The 21,880-nt window shown below is 38.7% G+C and overlaps 2 protein-coding genes across 3 annotated transcripts in view; one reads left to right on the top strand and one right to left on the bottom strand.

The window, feature by feature from the left end:
• The window catches only part of LOC128227590 (uncharacterized), a 39,466-nt gene extending 31,538 nt beyond the window's left edge, over positions 1-7,928 (top strand). For both annotated transcript variants that reach the window (XM_052938276.1, XM_052938275.1), the window contains exons 11-15: positions 229-333; positions 1,094-1,256; positions 1,601-1,783; positions 4,831-4,955; positions 5,766-7,928. In XM_052938276.1, the coding sequence (XP_052794236.1) occupies positions 229-333; positions 1,094-1,256; positions 1,601-1,783; positions 4,831-4,955; positions 5,766-5,840 (651 nt within the window). In that variant the 3' untranslated portion in view covers positions 5,841-7,928. The remainder of the gene's footprint in view (positions 1-228; positions 334-1,093; positions 1,257-1,600; positions 1,784-4,830; positions 4,956-5,765) is intronic.
• Positions 7,929-13,621: 5,693 nt separating this feature from the next.
• Positions 13,622-21,683, bottom strand: LOC128227588 (mediator of RNA polymerase II transcription subunit 16-like). Its single transcript, XM_052938273.1, has 10 exons — positions 21,479-21,683; positions 19,718-19,889; positions 18,529-18,621; positions 18,148-18,285; positions 17,713-17,987; positions 16,852-17,474; positions 16,515-16,635; positions 15,624-15,732; positions 15,224-15,347; positions 13,622-14,761 (listed from the first exon to the last, which is right to left on the bottom strand). Exons 1-10 carry the CDS (start codon positions 21,610-21,612, stop codon positions 14,061-14,063), a joined length of 2,490 nt encoding a protein of 829 aa, XP_052794233.1. The 5' UTR covers positions 21,613-21,683; the 3' UTR covers positions 13,622-14,060.
• Positions 21,684-21,880: the final 197 nt, after the last annotated feature.

The following is a 21,880-nucleotide window of genomic DNA, read 5'->3' as shown; positions in this document are numbered from 1 at the left end:
CAACTAGGTTAACCATTTTACCTAAGTGCAATACATTGTTTGCAATTAGTGTGTAAAATATTTTGGCTTTCAAGATTGTATTGCTACCATACAAGAAAAAATAAGCCAAATCTTTATGCATTAAGTGCTCAATTATATGCCCTGAACTATTGCACAGGACATTGTCTTGAAAATAACTACCTTTTGTATTTCTGCAAACATTAATTGAAATTCTGATGTGATTTGCAGATAGTTTTCACGACAAACACAGGAGTGTTACACGGAATCACGGCAGGGAAATGCTTTGTGGAAATGTCCACAATAGACGAGGAAACTGTGCAAGATGTGGCTGAGGTATAGTCATCTCCATAGCAACAGTTTAATTAGAAAAGCCATAATGCTTGCAAACTTCAGATAATGCATCAGATTACTCCATCGATCAAGTCTGGAGCACAATTTGTGCATAAAACTTGTTGCTCCTCATTGTATATGCTAAACAGAATGAATTCCCTTGGCTTGAAGAAACACTTTTGATGTAGAAAATTTTAGCATATATATATTTTTTTTATTTAATACATTAATACATTAAACACAACAGTTGGAAATTAAGAATCTATTTAATATCAGTAGTTCAGCTGGTACGGAATATGCAATTACCTTGAATAATAAACAGTAGTACTTAAACTTGCAAGTACCTAAGCTAAAAAGCATTTGCAAATAGACTTGGTATTTCAAGGTTTTGAAGGATTGAATAATTGTGGAGTTAAATCCATGGTTGCTAATGCTTGCAAAAGAATTTTAATATTTTTGAGAGCATCTACAGGCCCCTAGTAATTGGTTAATAGTTTTATGTGATAGCACCACAAAATTTGACTTGCTAGACTGCACTAAAAATTAAATCTTACGATATTTGGATGTTCAACTATGATTGATGTCCACATCAGGCTCAACTTTGAAAGCGGACCCAGTGTAGTGACGTTTGAAGTTGAGTTTTAACTAGAGGGGGCCTCACCATCATTGCAATATTGCAATGTGAATGTGCATTGTTTTAAGCATTTTTTTGAAATATTTTTTTATTGCATACAGTAGTCAATCTTATCTTTCTGAATACCAGGCGATCCAGGCACGAGGGGGAGTATACCTGGAGGCCCCGGTGGTTGGTTCCCGTGTTCCTGCTCTCGAAGGACAGCTCACCATTCTTGCATCCGGGGACCGGAAACTCTTTGATGACTGCTTCTCATGTTTCGAGGCTATAGGAAAGAAGTCTTTGTATCTCGGTATGCAGTTTCTACAGTTGAAATTACTTTGTCATTAGCAAAAAAATAATCTGATTCTAAAGTCAAAAATGACTTGAGGGCAGAGGGTGCTAATTTTTTTTATACTGAATCAAATGGTAAAATGTCTGGTATTTTTAACCAGCGAACATTCATTTGGAATTTAAACTGTTCTCTCTCTCTGCAATATTTAGTCTTTGATTGAATAAGTGGTCTCATTGCTTTAATCCCTCTTCACAGTTACCTTCTTTGTAAAATTTTGTTAATCAAGATCAATATAATTTAGCTAATAACTCTGTGACTTTGTATTGTAGAAATGATGATGATGCAAAATTCTCTGTATTTAGGTTCTGACCCGGGAGCAGCGACACGTATGAAGCTGATCATAAACATGGTAATGGGTACAGTTGTTGCATCGCTGGCCGAGGGCATGGCAATGGCAGAGAAGGTTGGCCTTGACCTTGAGGACGTCGCCGAGGTGCTCAGTCTCGGTTCCCTCCGGTGCCCAGCCATCATACACAAGAGTCAAGGTTTGCTGTTTTCTAATGTGCCAATAACTATTTTTGAAATTGTTTCTTGGTAATGATTATATAAGTTTTTACACTGCTTTTGCTCTTTCTTTGATGAACTTAAGCCGCAACATCTTCGTAATATATATGATTGTACAGAGGGTAAAAAAAAAAAATTCAAAGGAAAACCTAGGATATCAGATTGGTGAATGTTGTTGGGAAAGCAGTTGTCTGGGCAGTTGTGTGTCAACAATTTGTGTCCAGGTTTTAACTTGGCCAATACTTGTTGTTTTTTTTTAACAAATAACCTGGCACAAATGTTCACCATGAGAAGCTGGTATATTACATGCAGTACCAGTTCATGCATGCATGTATGCAGTTCATAGGTCAAGGTCACACTTAAGGGTCATTGGTCATAATTCTTTGTATTTTGGCTTGAACTTGGTCATGTGTTTGGAAATCTTAAATTAACTTTGCAGAAATGTTAGTCGTGAGTAGCTTGTGTATCAGCTGATATTAAATGAGTTCCACATTCATAAAAACACCTAAGTATTTAAATCAATTTCTTTTGAAAGAAATGTTTCATCATTTCTATTCAGCTGCAGGCTTGACATTGTTGGTGTTTTTACAAAGCTCTAATTTAGGAGTGTTTTAGACATTTCTAATTGTGTAATGAAAAAATGATTCCTTACACTGATAAAATGCATTTACTAAACTTTTACATCATTATTTTAGCAATGCCGTCAAGAATAGAAACACCACACATCTAAAATTGAATTACATATATAACATGGAACTCCTAAAACCTTGTCTGTTATATATCTTTTTCCAAATGAATGGAATGCCACAGTTTGAGGGGTAAATGCCAGTAGGTACCATGCAACATTGAAATAAACAAGGTTTTGGTACGTTCTTGCATTGGCTACCAGACAAATCGGCCCCTTACCAAATCGGCCCCTAGCTCAAACGGTTACCTTTTCGGCCCCTTACCAAATCGTCCCCATCCCGTAGACGTTTCGGCCCCTGATTACCGAGACGTTTCGGCCCTTATTTTAATTTTATTTTTTATATCTAAATACATTGTTTAAGTAAAAAACATGTAATTTCATTTTAATTTTTTTAATAGACAAAGCTATATACATGCATACAAAGGTATAGATAAAAATAGTTTTAAAGAAAATATCTGTACACTTGAAAACATATTTTTATTTTATTTCTAATTATAAGTAAAAAACATGTAATTTCATTTTATTTTTTTTAAGAGACAAAGCTATATACATGCATACAAAGATATAGATAAAAATAGATTTAAAGAAAATATCTGTAAATTGAAAACATGTAAAGATTTATTCACGAGATATTTTTATAAGACGAAATAGAGTTGAAGAAGAAATGTTTAAACTTCATTTTTTTTTAAATAATCTTTAAATATTATACATAACTATGTTGCTAATATTATGTATAATGACATGTCCATTGTCTAACATCAGTCTTCACCAAACACCTATCGCCCGCCGTAGATGGCACCAACATTTTTCAGGACTCCTCGCAGGTGACCTTATGCAAATCGTATGAGTCCCACTCATCCATGATCCTGGCGTTGATGTCCCTGTAACGCTTCTCGATATAAGTTATAAATTTTATGAAATTCAGTTATTTATATTCAAATCAGGTAAGGATAAAAAACTATTATTAATCTTATATTGAATACGTATGCAAAACCATCCTGGCTTAAACGGTGTTTTTAGACAGACGGTCTTATGGCGAATTGTCACATTCCACAGAGGTATCAGGCGTTGGAATTGTGACACTTTGTGTTAACCAGCTTATAAATACGTCTACAAGGTTTGTTCCGACATTCCCAACCGCTAATTCTCACACTTAAAGATTAATACCAATTATCTCTTCGCACCTCAAACAGAATATTATTTCACTTTCTTGATAGTTCAAATGCATTTTAAAAAGAGTAAAACAATATATCCGTACTACGGATATATTGTTTTACTCTTTTTAAAATGCATTTGAACTATCAAGTTGTATCTTGTTTGCAATTCATATCTATAAAACAAACATTATTTCCTAATTATGTTTAGATAAAACACTAATTGTCAAAAATAATAATTAATAATTATTCTGGAGCAATAGTATACCACATAGATAACAAATTAATGGTTGAAATGTAAAGGCATTTTTAAAAAACGCAACACTTTTAAAACAAATGGTACCCACTTTTAGAAACGATTTAATATATATACTTACGTTGTTTATATTACTCAAATCTTCTTTAATCAACTCTAAATAACATTATCAAATTAAAGAAAATTATTCATTCACACGTCTTTGAATGTCTTTTTCACACCCACAACACTAACAGTTTGCCTTGCAAAAAAAGAACGCATGGTTCAAAGACAAATTTTCTTTGAAGTCTTTAATGATCAATTAATAATTAACAGTTATAACAAATAAACTTTCTTAGATTTTCTAACATTTTATATTAAAAATCAGGGTTAATAGTTATTTAGATTTTAATTATATTTTTATATCAGTCATATCAATGTTTTTCATGCATATCTGTCTATTTGTAAATTTAAAGATTTTATTTACAACTTATTTACAGATCTCATTGACATTTATAAGACGACCTACAATGTTTTTCTTTATACCCAAGATAAAAAATAAAATAAAATTAAGGGGCCGAAATGTCTCTGTTGAAAATCACTAAGGGGCCGAAACGTCTCGAGTCATTTTAATTAAGGGGACGAAATGGCAGGGCCGAAACGTCTTAGGGGCCGATTTGGTAGTAGGCCGATTTGGTAAGGGGCCGATTTGTCTTGCTCCCCTTGCATTAACCACACAAATTATGGCTCTAAATCTCTGTATTCAAAAATAATTTCATTGTTCTGTTTTGAATGTATGTTAACATTGTGGAATATGAATGAAGTATTTGTACTAGAAAACATATGGCTAGAATATACAATACCCCCCACAATACTTAGGATTTCTTAAAAGTTGAAGAAATAAAGATACGATTAAATGAGATTAAATTCATGCTATTTCTAATGTTTCAGCGATCCTGAACCAGAAGTATGATCCCCACTTCCCGCTTCAGCACCAACAGAAGGACCTCCGTCTCGCTCTCCAGCTCGGTGACAAGGTGGAACAACCGCTCTACATCGCAGCAGCAGCCAACGAGGTCAGTGGGCTTTGTTCATTAATGTACAACATGCAGTTTTATTAGCTAGTGGAGGAGTAGTTTCACGAAGGCTCATTGTTATAACCAACATTCAATATAAAAAAAGGAAAAATATACTTTATAAGTCTTATATAAAGGAAATTTATACACTATATGTTTAATATCACCAAACAATTCGCAAATTCCTGATCAAAAATATGTTTTGAATTAGAAAAATGGAAATTTTTGCCATTTTTTGTGAATTTAATAGAGAAAATGAATGGGGCCGCCCTTTTCCCATGAAAAATAGCTAAACTGCATGTGGTTGTTTTTTAAACACCACAATTGCATATGTCATTACGATAATCATAGGCAAAATTTATGATACAGGTGTTATTACTACCTCTAAAATTTAGTAAAAATTGCAAAAATGAAACTTTTTAAAAATCTGCACGTATTAATTGTTGAACAAGAAAAAGAAGTATTCATCATTGCCTTGTTTATGTTTTATAGTTTACTTTAACCTACTGGTAAGTTTCAATCACCACAATGGCTTTGTTTTTGAGAATTTGAGTGGCAAAAATGAGCCTCGTGGTCATGAACCTACCCCTTTGGATTGATTATACAGGCTGACATAATCCCTTCATCTTGTTTCCATATGAAACTCCTGTTTATGCACAAATTATGGCAACAACATCTTTTACCAACAAACAGTATACAATTGACTTTTACCTTCAACGAAGCTTAAAAACCTTTCAGATGTGACAATGGTATGCACATTGAATTCAGTTGAAAATTAAGATACTAAATGTTTTGTGTATTCTGTTTCAGTTGTACAAGAAGGCACGAAGACTTGGGTATGGAGAGAGTGACATTTCTGCAGTGTTCCGAGCTGCAAGTAACTGACAATACTGATTCTTGTTCAAGTGTTTGTGTTTTACCATGTGTAGGAGATGGAGAAATAGTTCTGCTGAATGGGTACATAGCCTGCATGCTAAGTTGTGGCTTCATTGGAATGTTGGCAACTTCAATTGATATGTGTAGTGTTTACAGACGAAGATGAACTTATTCCCTGAGAAAATCAGGACTGTTTTGAAGAATGTACGGAATGAGCAGAATGGTAAGGATTGTGCCAAGAAAGTACTGTACACAAAAGCTGACCAGTACAGATGTGCTGGTGTGCCAGATCTGGAAACTCAACCTGAAATACAGATCAAATTTTAGAGAAATTGTTAAACTTTCCCATTGCAACCAATGGGAAAGGGTTAATCTTCCATTGTAACATAATGGGAATATTTGTCAGTCAGTTATGTGTCTATTTTTTTGTGTTTTTGTTTTTCAAGGCAAAAAGTTGAGGTATTCAATTTAATAGCTTAAAAAACGTTTTAACCTTGGCCATGAATCAAAAACAGTTCCAATATATTCACATAAACTTGCACATGGGACATTATGCATGTGTGTAGCAAGTTTCATAACTGAATCTTCAATAATGGTAAACAAATTTATTCCCCTTTTAGACAAAAACACCCAGACTGGCATTGGGACTGGCTTGCAGTTCTCTTGTTTTGATCCTGGTGACAGGTGTTATCTCGTAACCAATGGCAGCATGTAGAACAAATCTTCTCATGATTGTGTTGTATTAGGACATATAAAATTATATGTAATCACATAAACGGATACCATTTATACAAAATTTCTTATTGCTAGCGTATCATTTCCATCACAGACATGTTTTCATTTGGATTGGATATTGTTAACCTCTCCTAACATGTTTGATTTGTTTTTATTTACACTTATGTCTATGATCAGTGTTTATTGAAATGTTTGCACATAATGAAAAATAAGTCAAATTATGAAATTGTTTAGTTAGGTGATTATCTAACCATGCCAACACCAACAGTAACAGCAATCATAGACATAATTTTGTGCACCGGGCAAGTGGTTGACAAAATGTATCATAATTGTGTTGATTGAAAATGTTGTGTTTTGTGTGAAATTTTATGGTATGACAAGTTTATGATACCAATGTAACCATTATAGTTGAATTAACTACTCCACGGACCAATTATATATGTTTGAAGTTGGCATTGGACAGTGTTGATGAATATGTGACATCACCAGATTTTTGGCACAAAGTTAGATGCAGTGATTTGAAAAGAACACATTGTTGCACTCAATAAATTAAACTATAATGTAAGTTAAATATACATTTTTGCCAAAAAATTGACTTTGGGCCGATCATTCTGTGAGTCTTGAGTTGTAAAAATTGCAAATGGTGAGTAAAAGAAAATTTTGGTACATAAACATGTATATAATTATTCATTTTTCCATTGACTGCATAAATGCAGGGAGTTATACTGCAGCACTGTGTGGAAACTTTCAACATCACATCATGCAAGTTGTGTGTTCACTTCGCTAGGTAGGAGTATAATTATAAAATCTATGGTCTTGAAATTTGAGAAATGCATCTTAAGTTTATTAGCCCTTACTTGGGATTAAATGCATAGAATTTTTTTTTTAATTTGCTGTAGAGCAATTTGAAAATCAGAGTTCATTGATATCTTGATGTTTGTGTTAAAAGTGCAGAAAAATATGAACAAAACCATGTTTTACTGTATTTCACATTTTATCATGTCATTTTATCTGCAGGGCAGACCCATATGATCATGCTCTGACTTTTAATATTTTAAATTCTTGAAATCTTTTTAATTTCGGCTTACAGTACTGTTGAGATCTCTTGTTTTTTCAGTGAAATACCAAAACACAATGAAAAATTATTTTGTTGTCGATTTTCAAGAAATTGACATTTTTTGTTCACGATTTATTTTTGTGTTGTCTTAACTCTGCAATAAATATGTATCCTTTGATATATTGCATTTCAAGACTCTGTATTATTTCACTAGATTTCACATTGTATGTACCATTTTACATTTAGTTGTTTAGAGAAATTAGCTGTACAGTCAATGTTAAGAATAAAACATTTTTAATATAATATGTGTGTTTTGGTTTTTAATATGTAAAATGAACAAATTTCTAACAATTATTGTAACAAGTCCACAATAAACAGATATTACTTCTTGCGAAACAAACGCAGACATATAAGACTCAGATCTACGGCCAACCCAACAACTGTGGCCAATCCTACAAACATGGCCAATCCCACGACTGTGGCCAATCCTACAAACATGGCCAATCCCACGACTGTGGCCAATCCTACAAACATGGCCAATCCCACGACTGTGGCCAATCCTACAAACATGACCAATCCCACGACTGGCTAATCCTACAAACATGGCCAATCCCACGACTGTGGCCAATCCTACAAACATGGCCAATCCAACGACTGTGGCCAATCCTACAAACATGGCCAATCCCACGACTGTGGCCAATCCTACAAACATGGCCAATCCCACGACTGTGGCCAATCCTACAAACATGGCCAATCCCACGACTGTGGCCAATCCTACAAACATGGCCAATCCCACGACTGTGGCAAACCCAGAGAATGATAAATTGGCCGTGTTTGAGGATTTGGCCAGAATTGTTGGTCAGCCATAGGTTTTGAGTCTTGCATATGTGAAGACTTGTTTTATTATACAGACTATGATGCAAAGCTTAGAATAAGTAAATAACTTACAATACTGTTGGTAAAAGGGTATGGACATTCTCCAACCATGGAGGAAAGTAAGAATTGGCTTGTTTCCTTAATGCACTGTATGTTGGACCACAAAATTCACATATTTGAAAAAATTATATATGAAATATGTGATCACAAATGATATGTGAAAAATGTGTAAGGTTCAACAGGTTGGTTGAACTGGCTGCATTTTCCTTTGATCTGCTAGTTCAAGTGGTATGTCACACTCGAAAGTCAGACAATATCCTTTTAAGTCAAATACCTCCTTTTGGCTTGTCTTTCTCGATTTGTGTTTTGTTAATATATTTATATATATATATTATTTTTACTAAACCTCATCAGCAACCTGTGCAACACTTGATGGGAAAGTTCATATCAAATTGGTGAAATAAGTGATCATGGACAAAAATTGTGAAAGATATATGTGCTTGTTGACAAAAGAAATGTGAAAGATTTAAAAGAATAGTGGAAAATGTGCTTCATTATGTGTGGAAATTTTCACTTGTCCGTCTGTTCTTCCATCACAAAAATTGTCTAGGATGATGAATCTTTATAGAAACGTTAAACAGCATGTCAAGTTGTGCACCTGGGATTGCTGTACCAATAAGTGCAGAGTTGCGGCCTACAGAGCATGCATGGTTCATGCATATCTCCAGCATATGAAGTTGAGCGCCTGGGATTGCTGTACCAATAAGTGCAGAGTTGCGGCCTACAGAGCATGCATGGTTCATGCATATCTCCAGCATGTGAAGTTGAGCGCCTGGGATTGCTGTACCAATAAGTGCAGAGTTGCGGCCTACAGAGCATGCATGGTTTGTGCATATCTCCAGCATATGAAGTTGAGCACCTGGGATTGCTGTACCAATAAGTGCAGAGTTGCGGCCTACAGAGCATGCATGGTTCGTGCGTATCTCCAGCATATGAAGTTGAGCACCTGGGATTGCTGTACCAATAAGTGCAGAGTTGCAGCCTACAGAGCATGCATGGTTCGTGCGTATCTCCAGCATGTGAAGTTGAGCACCTGGGATTGCTGTACCAATAAGTGCAGAGTTGCGGCCTACAGAGCATGCATGGTTCGTGCGTATCTCCAGCATGTGAAGTTGAGCACCTGGGATTGCTGTACCAATAAGTGCCGAGTTGCGGCCTACAGAGCATGCATGGTTCGTGCGTATCTCCAGCATATGAAGTTGTGCACCTGGGATTGCTGTACCAATAAGTGCCGAGTTGCGGCCTACAGAGCATGCATGGTTCGTGCGTATCTCCAGCATGTGAAGTTGAGCACCTGGGATTGCTGTACCAATAAGTGCCGAGTTGCGGCCTACAGAGCATGCATGGTTCGTGCGTATCTCCAGCATGTGAAGTTGAGCACCTGGGATTGCTGTACCAATAAGTGCCGAGTTGCGGCCTACAGAGCATGCATGGTTCGTGCGTATCTCCAGCATGTGAAGTTGAGCACCTGGGATTGCTGTACCAATAAGTGCCGAGTTGCGGCCTACAGAGCATGCATGGTTCGTGCGTATCTCCAGCATGTGAAGTTGAGCACCTGGGATTGCTGTACCAATAAGTGCCGAGTTGCGGCCTACAGAGCATGCATGGTTCGTGCGTATCTCCAGCATGTGAAGTTGAGCACCTGGGATTGCTGTACCAATAAGTGCAGAGTTGCGGCCTACAGAGCATGCATGGTTCGTGCGTATCTCCAGCATATGAAGTTGTGCACCTGGGATTGCTGTACCAATAAGTGCCGAGTTGCGGCCTACAGAGCATGCATGGTTCGTGCGTATCTCCAGCATGTGAAGTTGTGCACCTGGGATTGCTGTACCAATAAGTGCAGAGTTGCGGCCTACAGAGCATGCATGGTTCGTGCGTATCTCCAGCATATGAAGTTGTGCACCTGGGATTGCTGTACCAATAAGTGCCGAGTTGCGGCCTACAGAGCATGCATGGTTCGTGCGTATCTCCAGCATATGAAGTTGAGCACCTGGGATTGCTGTACCAATAAGTGCCGAGTTGCGGCCTACAGAGCATGCATGGTTCGTGCGTATCTCCAGCATATGAAGTTGAGCGCCTGGGATTGCTGTACCAATAAGTGCCGAGTTGCGGCCTACAGAGCATGCATGGTTCGTGCGTATCTCCAGCATATGAAGTTGAGCACCTGGGATTGCTGTACCAATAAGTGCCGAGTTGCGGCCTACAGAGCATGCATGGTTCGTGCGTATCTCCAGCATGTGAAGTTGAGCACCTGGGATTGCTGTACCAATAAGTGCACAGTTGCGGCCTACAGAGCATGCATGGTTCATGCGTATCTCCAGCATGTGAAGTTGAGCGCCTGGGATTGCTGTACCAATAAGTGCCGAGTTGCGGCCTACAGAGCATGCATGGTTCGTGCATATCTCCAGCATATGAAGTTGAGCACCTGGGATTGCTGTACCAATAAGTGCCGAGTTGCGGCCTACAGAGCATGCATGGTTCGTGCGTATCTCCAGCATGTGAAGTTGAGCACCTGGGATTGCTGTACCAATAAGTGCAGAGTTGCGGCCTACAGAGCATGCATGGTTCGTGCGTATCTCCAGCATATGAAGTTGAGCACCTGGGATTGCTGTACCAATAAGTGCCGAGTTGCGGCCTACAGAGCATGAATGGTTTGTGCGTATCTCCAGCATATGAAGTTGAGCACCTGGGATTGCTGTACCAATAAGTGCCGAGTTGCGGCCTACAGAGCATGCATGGTTCGTGCGTATCTCCCAATAAGTGCCGAGTTGCGGCCTACAGAGCATGCATGGTTCGTGCATATCTCCAGCATGTGAAGTTGAGCGCCTGGGATTGCTGTACCAATAAGTGCAGAGTTGCGGCCTACAGAGCATGCATGGTTCATGCATATCTCCAGGGTGTGAAGTTGAGCACCTGGGATTGCTGTACCAATAAGTGCAGAGTTGCGGCCTACAGAGCATGCATGGTTCATGCATATCTCCAGGGTGTGAAGTTGAGCACCTGGGATTGCTGTACCAATAAGTGCAGAGTTGCGGCCTACAGAGCATGCATGGTTCATGCATATCTCCAGCATGTGAAGTTGAGCACCTGGGATTGCTGTACCAATAAGTGCCGAGTTGCGGCCTACAGAGCATGCATGGTTCGTGCGTATCTCCAGCATGTGAAGTTGAGCACCTGGGATTGCTGTACCAATAAGTGCCGAGTTGCGGCCTACAGAGCATGCATGGTTCGTGCGTATCTCCAGCATATGAAGTTGTGCACCTGGGATTGCTGTACCAATAAGTGCAGAGTTGCGGCCTACAGAGCATGCATGGTTCATGCATATCTCCAGGGTGTGAAGTTGAGCGCCTGGGATTGCTGTACCAATAAGTGCCGAGTTGCGGCCTACAGAGCATGCATGGTTCGTGCGTATCTCCAGCATGTGAAGTTGAGCACCTGGGATTGCTGTACCAATAAGTGCCGAGTTGCGGCCTACAGAGCATGCATGGTTCGTGCGTATCTCCAGCATGTGAAGTTGAGCACCTGGGATTGCTGTACCAATAAGTGCCGAGTTGCGGCCTACAGAGCATGCATGGTTCGTGCGTATCTCCAGCATGTGAAGTTGAGCACCTGGGATTGCTGTACCAATAAGTGCCGAGTTGCGGCCTACAGAGCATGCATGGTTCGTGCGTATCTCCAGCATGTGAAGTTGAGCACCTGGGATTGCTGTACCAATAAGTGCAGAGTTGCGGCCTACAGAGCATGCATGGTTCGTGCGTATCTCCAGCATATGAAGTTGTGCACCTGGGATTGCTGTACCAATAAGTGCCGAGTTGCGGCCTACAGAGCATGCATGGTTCATGCATATCTCCAGGGTGTGAAGTTGTGCACCTGGGATTGCTGTACCAATAAGTGCAGAGTTGCGGCCTACAGAGCATGCATGGTTCATGCGTATCTCCAGGGTGTGAAGTTGTGCACCTGGGATTGCTGTACCAATAAGTGCAGAGTTGCGGCCTACAGAGCATGCATGGTTCATGCATATCTCCAGGGTGTGAAGTTGTGCACCTGGGATTGCTGTACCAATAAGTGCCGAGTTGCGGCCTACAGAGCATGCATGGTTCGTGCGTATCTCCAGCATATGAAGTTGAGCACCTGGGATTGCTGTACCAATAAGTGCCGAGTTGCGGCCTACAGAGCATGCATGGTTCGTGCGTATCTCCTGCATGTGAAGTTGAGCACCTGGGATTGCTGTACCAATAAGTGCCGAGTTGCGGCCTACAGAGCATGCATGGTTCGTGCGTATCTCCAGCATGTGAAGTTGAGCACCTGGGATTGCTGTACCAATAAGTGCAAAGTTGCGGCCTACAGAGCATGCATGGTTCGTGCGTATCTCCAGCATGTCAAGTTGTGCACCTGGGATTGCTGTACCAATAAGAGCCGAGTTGCGGCCTACAGAGCATGCATGGTTCGTGCGTATCTCCAGCATATGAAGTTGAGCGCCTGGGATTGCTGTACCAATAAGTGCCGAGTTGCGGCCTACAGAGCATGCATGGTTCGTGCGTATCTCCAGCATGTGAAGTTGAGCGCCTGGGATTGCTGTACCAATAAGTGCCGAGTTGCGGCCTACAGAGCATGCATGGTTCGTGCGTATCTCCAGCATATGAAGTTGAGCACCTGGGATTGCTGTACCAATAAGTGCAGAGTTGTGGCCTACAGAGCATGCATGGTTCGTGCGTATCTCCAGCATATGAAGTTGAACACCTGGGATTGCTGTACCAATAAGTGCAGAGTTGTGGCCTACAGAGCATGCATGGTTCGTGCGTATCTCCAGCATATGAAGTTGAACACCTGGGATTGCTGTACCAATAAGTGCAGAGTTGTGGCCTACAGAGCATGCATGGTTCGTGCGTATCTCCAGCATATGAAGTTGAGCACCTGGGATTGCTGTACCAATAAGTGCCGAGTTGCGGCCTACAGAGCATGCATGGTTTGTGCGTATCTCCTGCATATGAAGTTGAGCGCCAAAATACTTCAGCTAAAACCAGAAAAATGTAAGAGAAAGGAATAACCCATAGAATAGAATTAATTTCTTTTTACTTCACAACAAAATAACAATCAGTTACAGTCATTTCATGATCGGTGGTTTTGAACACAATGGTATCAATAATAATGACAATATGTTTGAGAAACATTTGCACACAATAGTAGAATAGTAGAAGTAATGTAATGTTTCTGAAATGTGCTATAAAATAACCTGCTTTACATAACAAAATGGACCCAATTTATATAAAAATACAACTACAATTGTAGTGAGCTAACAATAGTTTTCAATTAGAAAAAATATTTCAAGAGATTGATAAGAAAAAATATTTCAAGAGATTGATATTGACAAGTTATATGCAAGGCCATAAAATATTCTTAATTTTTTTTTTCATTTCAGTCTTCTTCATTACAATTTCAAGTGTCACAAATTTCTTAAAATGTTAAGAGATGCTTCACAAATCAATAAGCTAGTCCAAAAATCAAACTGCTAGTTTCCAGTGTCCCATACAGAGGCAGTTCCGCATCCATCTCTGTTCCCAGGCTATCATTGTCTGAGACTTTCCAACACACTGGAGCAGGGAGCGACACCCACACCGGGTACACTGGCGGGTCTCCCCTGACACACGTGTACCCAGGTGGATCTGTCGCACTATGTCGTGGTGCTGACTGTTTGATGATGTCACATCCATCATTGCACGGTGAGATTCTGACACTTTCTTCTGGTATAAGTACTCCGGTTCCTCATCAAACTTGAACATGAGCGGCAAGTTCTGTGTGTACACTGTAAATCCATTGGTGTCCATTCTGAAACTTTGTGTGTTGCTGGGTATTAACACTTTACTGTGGAGAACACTGCACTCGTCCAACAAGCCATCGTCAAACTCCACACTACGACCCTCCTTCCGACACAGCCATGCTCGTGTTAGCAGCTTGTACAAATGTTTTAATATATCCATATTCACAGAAGTGGTCGTGAATACTGGTACACATGCGGGGTGTCGGAGGGACCACATCTTGAAGATAACAAGTAGCTCACGGAGTAGGGCCAGGACAGACGTGTCCTGGAGGAGGGAAGAGCCGGGGAACGAGGAGAGCGACTGGAACAGAGGGGCACCAGCCAACAGCTGCAGGCTCAAGTCAGACACCCACTGGATGAGTGACTGGATGCTGCACAGGGTCACTGAAGGATAAAGTGAAGTACCCCAGTAAATGACTGCTCACCTTGTAGACTGGTATAGGATTATTAAGATCTACACCCTACCACTACCTTAAGTCATACATAATCCTAATTGATCAAATAAGTTGCATTACTTTTGAAATATTTCTTTATGTAATGATATTTTAACTTATTGCATGTGTCAGAAACAAATACAATGAGATTATCTTGGCGAAGTTTAACACACTATTTAAATCAAACATGATAAAATCTAACATACAAAGGGATTGGGCCACAAGTTTTCGCAACATCAGTTGAGGCCCTCTCCCATGGAATAACTACTAGCAGAGTTAATGACAGTAGACTAGTGCAAGGTACATAATAGTAGGAGAATAAGTGTATTTCCTTGTTTACAATGTCATATTGTTATATTACATCAAACCTGATAAATGAAAACAAAACAAATGTTTTTTGTGAGAACCCTACCTTCTGCCTTTTCTTTTTTTCTTGTCTCGACGTGGAACTCCTCCACATCAATCTTTGACAAGACTGTGTCAATGTCCCCATCTGTGAACTTGTTACATAGTAGCGTTATCTTCTCAGCTGGACCCTAGAATTGGAGTAACAATTTCTAAGTAACTTTTTAACATTTTATGAAAATGTTTTAAAATCAATCGGTCTTTTATTTAATTTATTCTTAATAATACTGCAGCATATGAATAGTATTGAACTCTACTTTGAACATTAAATTCCACAAGGAAAGATACAAGATATGTTAGGAAGCTATAAGGGCAATAGTTTGGAGATTTGATTGTATCTACAAAGTAGTGTAAGGGAGAGAACAGCCAAATGTTGAACAACTATCATATTTATCAGAGTATCCTACCTTGTCCTGAGAGGAGACGTTACGGGGTTTAAGAATGCCCCGTATCACATTGCCAATCGAGTGTAGCACCAGTTGAGTGTGGAAGTCTACAGCCTTCTGATGTCCAGCACTGAATGCAAGAATACATCATTTAAATATGCCATACTATACAATGAATTACAGCCAAAGAGACTACACTTCCTAAAGATGATGTTTACGTATTGGTTGCAACGCACAATTTGGGGCATTCAGACACATGTCTTATCAAAAGACATTTCAGGAAAAAATGCTGAACATTTCATGATTATATCTGTAAAATTCCGTTAGATATCATCATCATACTTGTTTATAAGAATGACAATACATTGCTAATTTTGAGAACTAAATTCTACGTCAATCACATGTCATTACAAAAGTACAGCATTAACAAGACATGCATCATCAATGTAAGCATATTCCAACTAGCTTATTATTTTAGTTCTTATCCGAACAAGGAGCATGAATAAAGAACATGTTTAAGGATTCATAGGTGTATAATCAGGATGTTATAGATACAATGAATGCAGTCAAAACGAGTGGAGACAAAATCTGTGTGCTATGAAAACATGAGACAAGTTCATGTCAAAAATCATGAATAAAATGATGCGCCAATGACTAACTTGTTTTAAGAAAGAAGGAAGAAATTAAAACACAGTGAAGAAATCATTATAATTGGTACTAATTATTTATTATTAATTTATTTGTAATAATAGGCATTCGGCACAAAAATTGCACCATACGTGTACCAACAAGTTTCAAGTGACTGTTCTTACACAGCCAATTACCATGCCAATGATCACAGCAAACTTGTTAAAGCTATAAAAACACATCTGCACAATGAGATCTAGAACAGTCATAATCAGGGGTACAAACCTATAACTACAGAAGAGGCCCATTTTCATACTAAGCAACCTCATGAACACGTAGTCCTGCATTGTGTGGACCTGCTTGTTGAAGTTGTCTGTCAACGTCTGGCTGATGTTCATTATCATGCCTGGGAAAAACAAGGTTGGAAACCTTTATCATGTGAATCACAACACACACAATGTATAAGGTATTTTACATACATGTAGGTATCATTATGCTTATAATGTGCAAAAGATAACTGTACCTTGCTGCTTGATGATGAAAACAATATAATTCATGTTTTATTTCTAAGAAAATTATATTGAAAATTCTGATAACCTAAGAACAAAAGTATTTGTCCTACCTTGCCTAACAGATAGAAATACATCCCACCAGTCCTGGCCTGTGACCATGGCATACTCCAGCAGTAAAACCACACTGGAGGGCGGCAGCTGGAGGGCACTCTCACGACTCCCATTGTACGTGCGAAACAGGTACACTCGACCCTCGTGCAACCCCACAATGCCACACCCACTCCCAGTCTGGGTCATTGCAGACAGCTGCAGGGAGAGGCGAGGTTTCTTCTCACCACTGAGTGGAGAACCTTGGACCTGGTGACGCAGGCCATCCATGGAAGAGGTGGAGATCACTTGGAACGTGTATCGGTGGATCAAGTGAATTGTACCGTCCTTGTATGCCGCTGCAATATACGGCAGGTACCCTGTTGTCTCTCCCACATTTCTACTCATGGGCAGCTTGGGTCCAGCCAGGCAGGTGAGCTGTGCAGGGTGGGGCAGTGTGGCCTTGTGCATCCACTTATGGGTTTTGATGGAGGTGTAAGGTGCTGTGTTCAAGGAGAACATCTTGTGTTGGGGAAGCATCTGTTCCAGCAGCTGCCACACCTCTACATTACTGTGGCCTGCACTTCCACTCACAACAAACAGTGTGTCACTGCTCTCACTGTTCATAAATACCACCTTGCTGATCCTACAATATCAGGACATTTTAAATTTTAACCTGTAAAAAAGGGAATGAATTCTGATATAATTATAATTGGTACTGTAATTAATATTGCCATCTCTTTTATTTGGACTTCAATAAATCAGTGTTCCCCAAAGTTTATACTGTCTGTACCTTCTTAATGTGAAGAGTTGTTGTACAATAGCATGAAATTTTAAAAGTAGGTTCCTTTTCTGTATTGACAAGGGGGACCTATTGTGATTACCTGGCATTCGTGGTTTCGCCACTGTACTCCATCTGTGTTTTTGTGTAAAGACTAGCTCCGTTCTTACAGTGGATCTCAATATTCTTCCCTGACAGCTTCACAGACACCAGGAAGCACTGTACCGCAGAGGACAGCTGCCCATCGCTGGTGGCGATCATGATATCCCCGTTCCCAGTGTTGGCGATGTCCGCTGACATGAGACGGAGGTGGTTTGGGGAGAGGTTCTCTGAGGAGGAGATCACTTCTCCATTTGGCTGCCTAACACCTACTGTCACCTTTGATGGTAACATATAAATTGCTATCATTGAGAAATTAGATCATTTGATCAATGAAAACTAAATGTTCATGTATTTATTAGGTATAAAGGATTAAGTTCACAAGTTTGAATTTAATACATAAAAAGAATTCATCTGCCAACTTTACTATCTAATTTACCAGTCCTGATGCTGTCACATAGACGAAACCCTCAACAAAGCTTCCCCCAAACTGTGTGAGGGATGGTGTAAACCGCAAGTTACGAGCATACTTCTCGATGTACTGGGTCTCATTTCTCTTGTCTGGATCAAATATGATCTGAAACAAGTAACAGCATTGGCAATGAAAAACAAATTTCTAGGCATAACTTATTCCTGAAACTCACCTATTTTTTTCACAAATGACACTTTATACTACACAATACATATAAACATTTTAAAAATGATCAAAAGTAGCATTTTCAATGGCTGGGCTTGTTACACTTTCTAGATTAAGTAGCAAGGTTGAAATTCAGGCTTGATGTTCCAGAAGTGTTATTTCTATGAGTTTAGTAGCCCATACCTGGAGCCCATTATGGAACCACATGACAGCAAGCACCTCCTCCCCTGCCGCTGTTATTGAGCCCACACACTCCCACTGATTCAACATGTGGTCCTGGTGAAATAAACAATACATCAGTTGTCACAATGAGACATGTAGAAGGTCATTTCTATTTGTTTTATACATAAAGAACATTATACAGAACTTACCTATGAAATCTTATTGCCTAATACTAAAAAACGAATTGACCAAACACTCAGGGCTTGGATGGAACTAAAAAAAAAAGGCACTGGCATATTTTGTGAGTGGCTTTTGTGCTAACTCACAAAATGATGAAACAAACTTGCTAAATTATCACAACATTAATTATTAGATAGTAAATCTCATGTACAATATTAAATTAAGTTTAATAACTGTCCAATTTATTTAAACACAGAATGATTGTGAGCTAGTATGCAGATCATGTTAGTTGTTTTTTCCCACGATAACATTTGAAGACTGTTATTGTCCATATTCCATTTTTTTACAATATGATGGGAAGCGCAATGGGGTTTAAATATTATAAATAAAAGAATTCCAATTAAGCAAGTGGGAATTACATGTATGTAATGTCTTTTTATTATTAAACAATTTAAAACGGAAATGCGGAGAAGTTGTGTTTGGTCATGGCAATTTGTGACTCTACCTTTGATTTACTAAATTCGAAAATACTTTTTGCAGAATTTTGCAAGATTGGACAAAAGTCAATTTGCATACATTCAATTATTACATAAAAGAAAAACTTAATTTTACAGTTGTACCTAACCAGAACTACATTTGGTTTCTACTGCTCCCATAATAGCTCTTTATATCGGCTGACTGGTCACTATTCATTTATAATCTTGAGCACATCCAACAACAAACATTTGAAAAGACAATTTAAATTACCAGAACAAGTTGCAGTGGGTTGTTGGTATTTTTTATGAAAACAACACTGTATTCCATAATTACAACCTTGTCCAGGATGTGGACATGAATGTGTTTACCGGTCGTTTCAAAGAGCACCATTCTTGGACTTGATTGCAGCATAATTGACTAAAGAGTCTATAAAGCCTGGACTTGTCTTTAAGACCAGAAATAATAGGAGCATCAATGAACATTCTACCGTTAATCTTATTTCAATTAAAACTTGTCTTTATTGTTTCTAATGTTTGTCCTGCTCTATGCTGACCTTCATGTTCCAGAGCTGGCAGTGCCCATTTGTGTCTATGAGAAGGAGCTGATTCCCTGTGGTGTCCCAGACAAGATGAAGCAGCTGCCGTGTCACTGTGGTTACCAGGTGTGCCTCCCATGGCTTGTCCACATCCACAGCTACCACCTCATAGTGGCGATTGAAGTGTGAACTGAAATATATCATAAACTACAAGATTGATTGGAAAGAACTCAAATAATCTCAGTCAACATGGCAGTATTTTCTTGCAGAAAAGAGCAAATAAGGATACAATTTTTGGTATTGTAGTGTATGTTTGTACTGTGCTTTGCAGTTGATGTCTGAAGGTATTTTGAGCTGCTCAGCACATTAAAGCACATGTTGTGAAAGTCTTTGGAGTGTTTGCTTTGTTAATGTATCATCCTAATGAATATATTCTGAGTGCGCCAAAGCTTGCAGTTGGTTGCTTCTTTGTAACAAGGCGTAAAATCCTCTTTTTTTGTTCTAATTATTGCTTGATAGGGCAATAATTGCCAGCTCAAGCAATATTGTCCAATTGAACAAGTTTCACCAGCCTGATCAAGTGTCTGTTATCAATTTAAATTTTGAAGTACTGGGCAGCTGCCTAATTCCGGATTTGCCTAAATATTCGGAAATCGTTTAAAAGGCATTTCGGCGACCGTGATCAATATAGAATGATCACAGTCTAAGCAACTGACCTCCATAGCAACAGAAACAACACAAAAGTGCAGCTATGTGAGTATAACCCGTAAATAAATACCTCTAAACTTTCGCTTTCTCAAATGTCAATATTTAGTCACGTGGGGGATGACGTCACACAGCGCGAGCTTTTATATTGAGGTTATACAGGGTTGTCTTTAAACACTATACATACTATACGAAGTTTATGACTTATCGTCAATCACCAAATACAATTCCAAATACATACACAGTAAATAAATTGACGATGTCATTGTTTTTGTGTTGTGCAGCATTTGATATGAAAACGAAGCAAAAATTTTGCAAATTCGTACTTTCAAAATTTTGCAAATTCGGACATATTAGTAGTTCGGATAGGCCGAAAATACACATACGAATACTTCGGAGAAGAATAAAATTTATATACAGGTTAACATTTAATGCATGATTTATATTTAAATAGCATTTAAATATTTGTATATTGACTTGATGATGTTAACTGTGTTCTTTTAAAAAATCTGAATATTTAGGCTCTGAATGCATGTTTTCGGAAGTCGTTAATGTCCTCATTTCATTCTGAATATTATATTATAATTAATTGTTTTTTTCTTTAATTCTTTTTCCATTTTGGTTAATATAGGACCCAACATTATTATATCAAAATGTCATGTACTTATGTTCAGTAATTCCGACAGTATTTTAAGAAAACTTCAAAATTGATCCGGAATTAGGCAACTACCCAGTAGTTTTAAAAATAGAATTAAAAATCCTTGGAACCAATAGCTTTGTTCACCATTTATTAACTGTAGATGTATGGATGCCACTAGTCTACCATTATGTAAAAATGTAATGATACTCAAAAGTGTCAGTTTTTACTTTTAGAATGTGGATTATGGGCTTTATTATGGCTGAATCGATTGAGTGCCGTGCTAGTGTTCCAGCATGTGTGAGTTCGAGGCTGCAACAGGCAGACTTTCCCTTCCAGGTTTACTCCATTATTGATAGCATCCAGATATCACTGAAAATGGCAATTTGATAAATGTGGACATGTAATGTGTGTCACTGTGTGGGTGGAGAACTTACCTCACTTCATTTTCTGAATGTTTGCACAGAGCCAATACATTTTTACATGACAGGCTGATGCATGCCCGTTCTTCTGATATCCAGTCTTGAACATATTGTTTTTGTAAGGTATCAATGCTATATACCAACTCCATGATAACATATTATATCCTATAACAATCTCTGAAATAAAATTATTTGTTTTTATTTTGCCGGTGTGGAACACTCAAAGCCCAACACGAATCAATACTACATTCCCGTATAATCATCGTACCCCGTACAATGCATACACGCACAGTCACCTACGCAGTGATCTCAGCTTACAGACTGGCAAAATAAAAACAAATAATTTTATTTCAGAGTTTTTTTATAGGATATAATATGTTACGGTCATATTTTTTTAAACAAAATAAACAATTCTTA

The sequence above is a fragment of the Mya arenaria genome, chromosome 3 (genome assembly GCF_026914265.1).
Source record: "Mya arenaria isolate MELC-2E11 chromosome 3, ASM2691426v1".
NCBI classification, from domain to species: domain Eukaryota; kingdom Metazoa; phylum Mollusca; class Bivalvia; order Myida; family Myidae; genus Mya; species Mya arenaria.
Note: the sequence above shows the minus strand (reverse complement) of the source record. Positions and strands in the feature narration are given on the sequence as shown.

What these genes read in the sequence shown, in the direction of transcription:
- LOC128227588 (XM_052938273.1), bottom strand. Translation starts at nt 21,612, where the DNA reads ATGGAGTTGGTATATAGCATTGATACCTTACAAAAACAATATGTTCAA. An exon ending in CATTCAGAAAATGAAGTGAG is followed by an intron (nt 19,890 to 21,478) that starts GTAAGTTCTCCA and finishes GATATATTTCAG; the next exon opens with TTCACACTTCAATCGCCACT. An exon ending in AAAAAAAGAAAAGGCAGAAG is followed by an intron (nt 14,762 to 15,223) that starts GTAGGGTTCTCA and finishes TTTATCCTTCAG; the next exon opens with TGACCCTGTGCAGCATCCAG.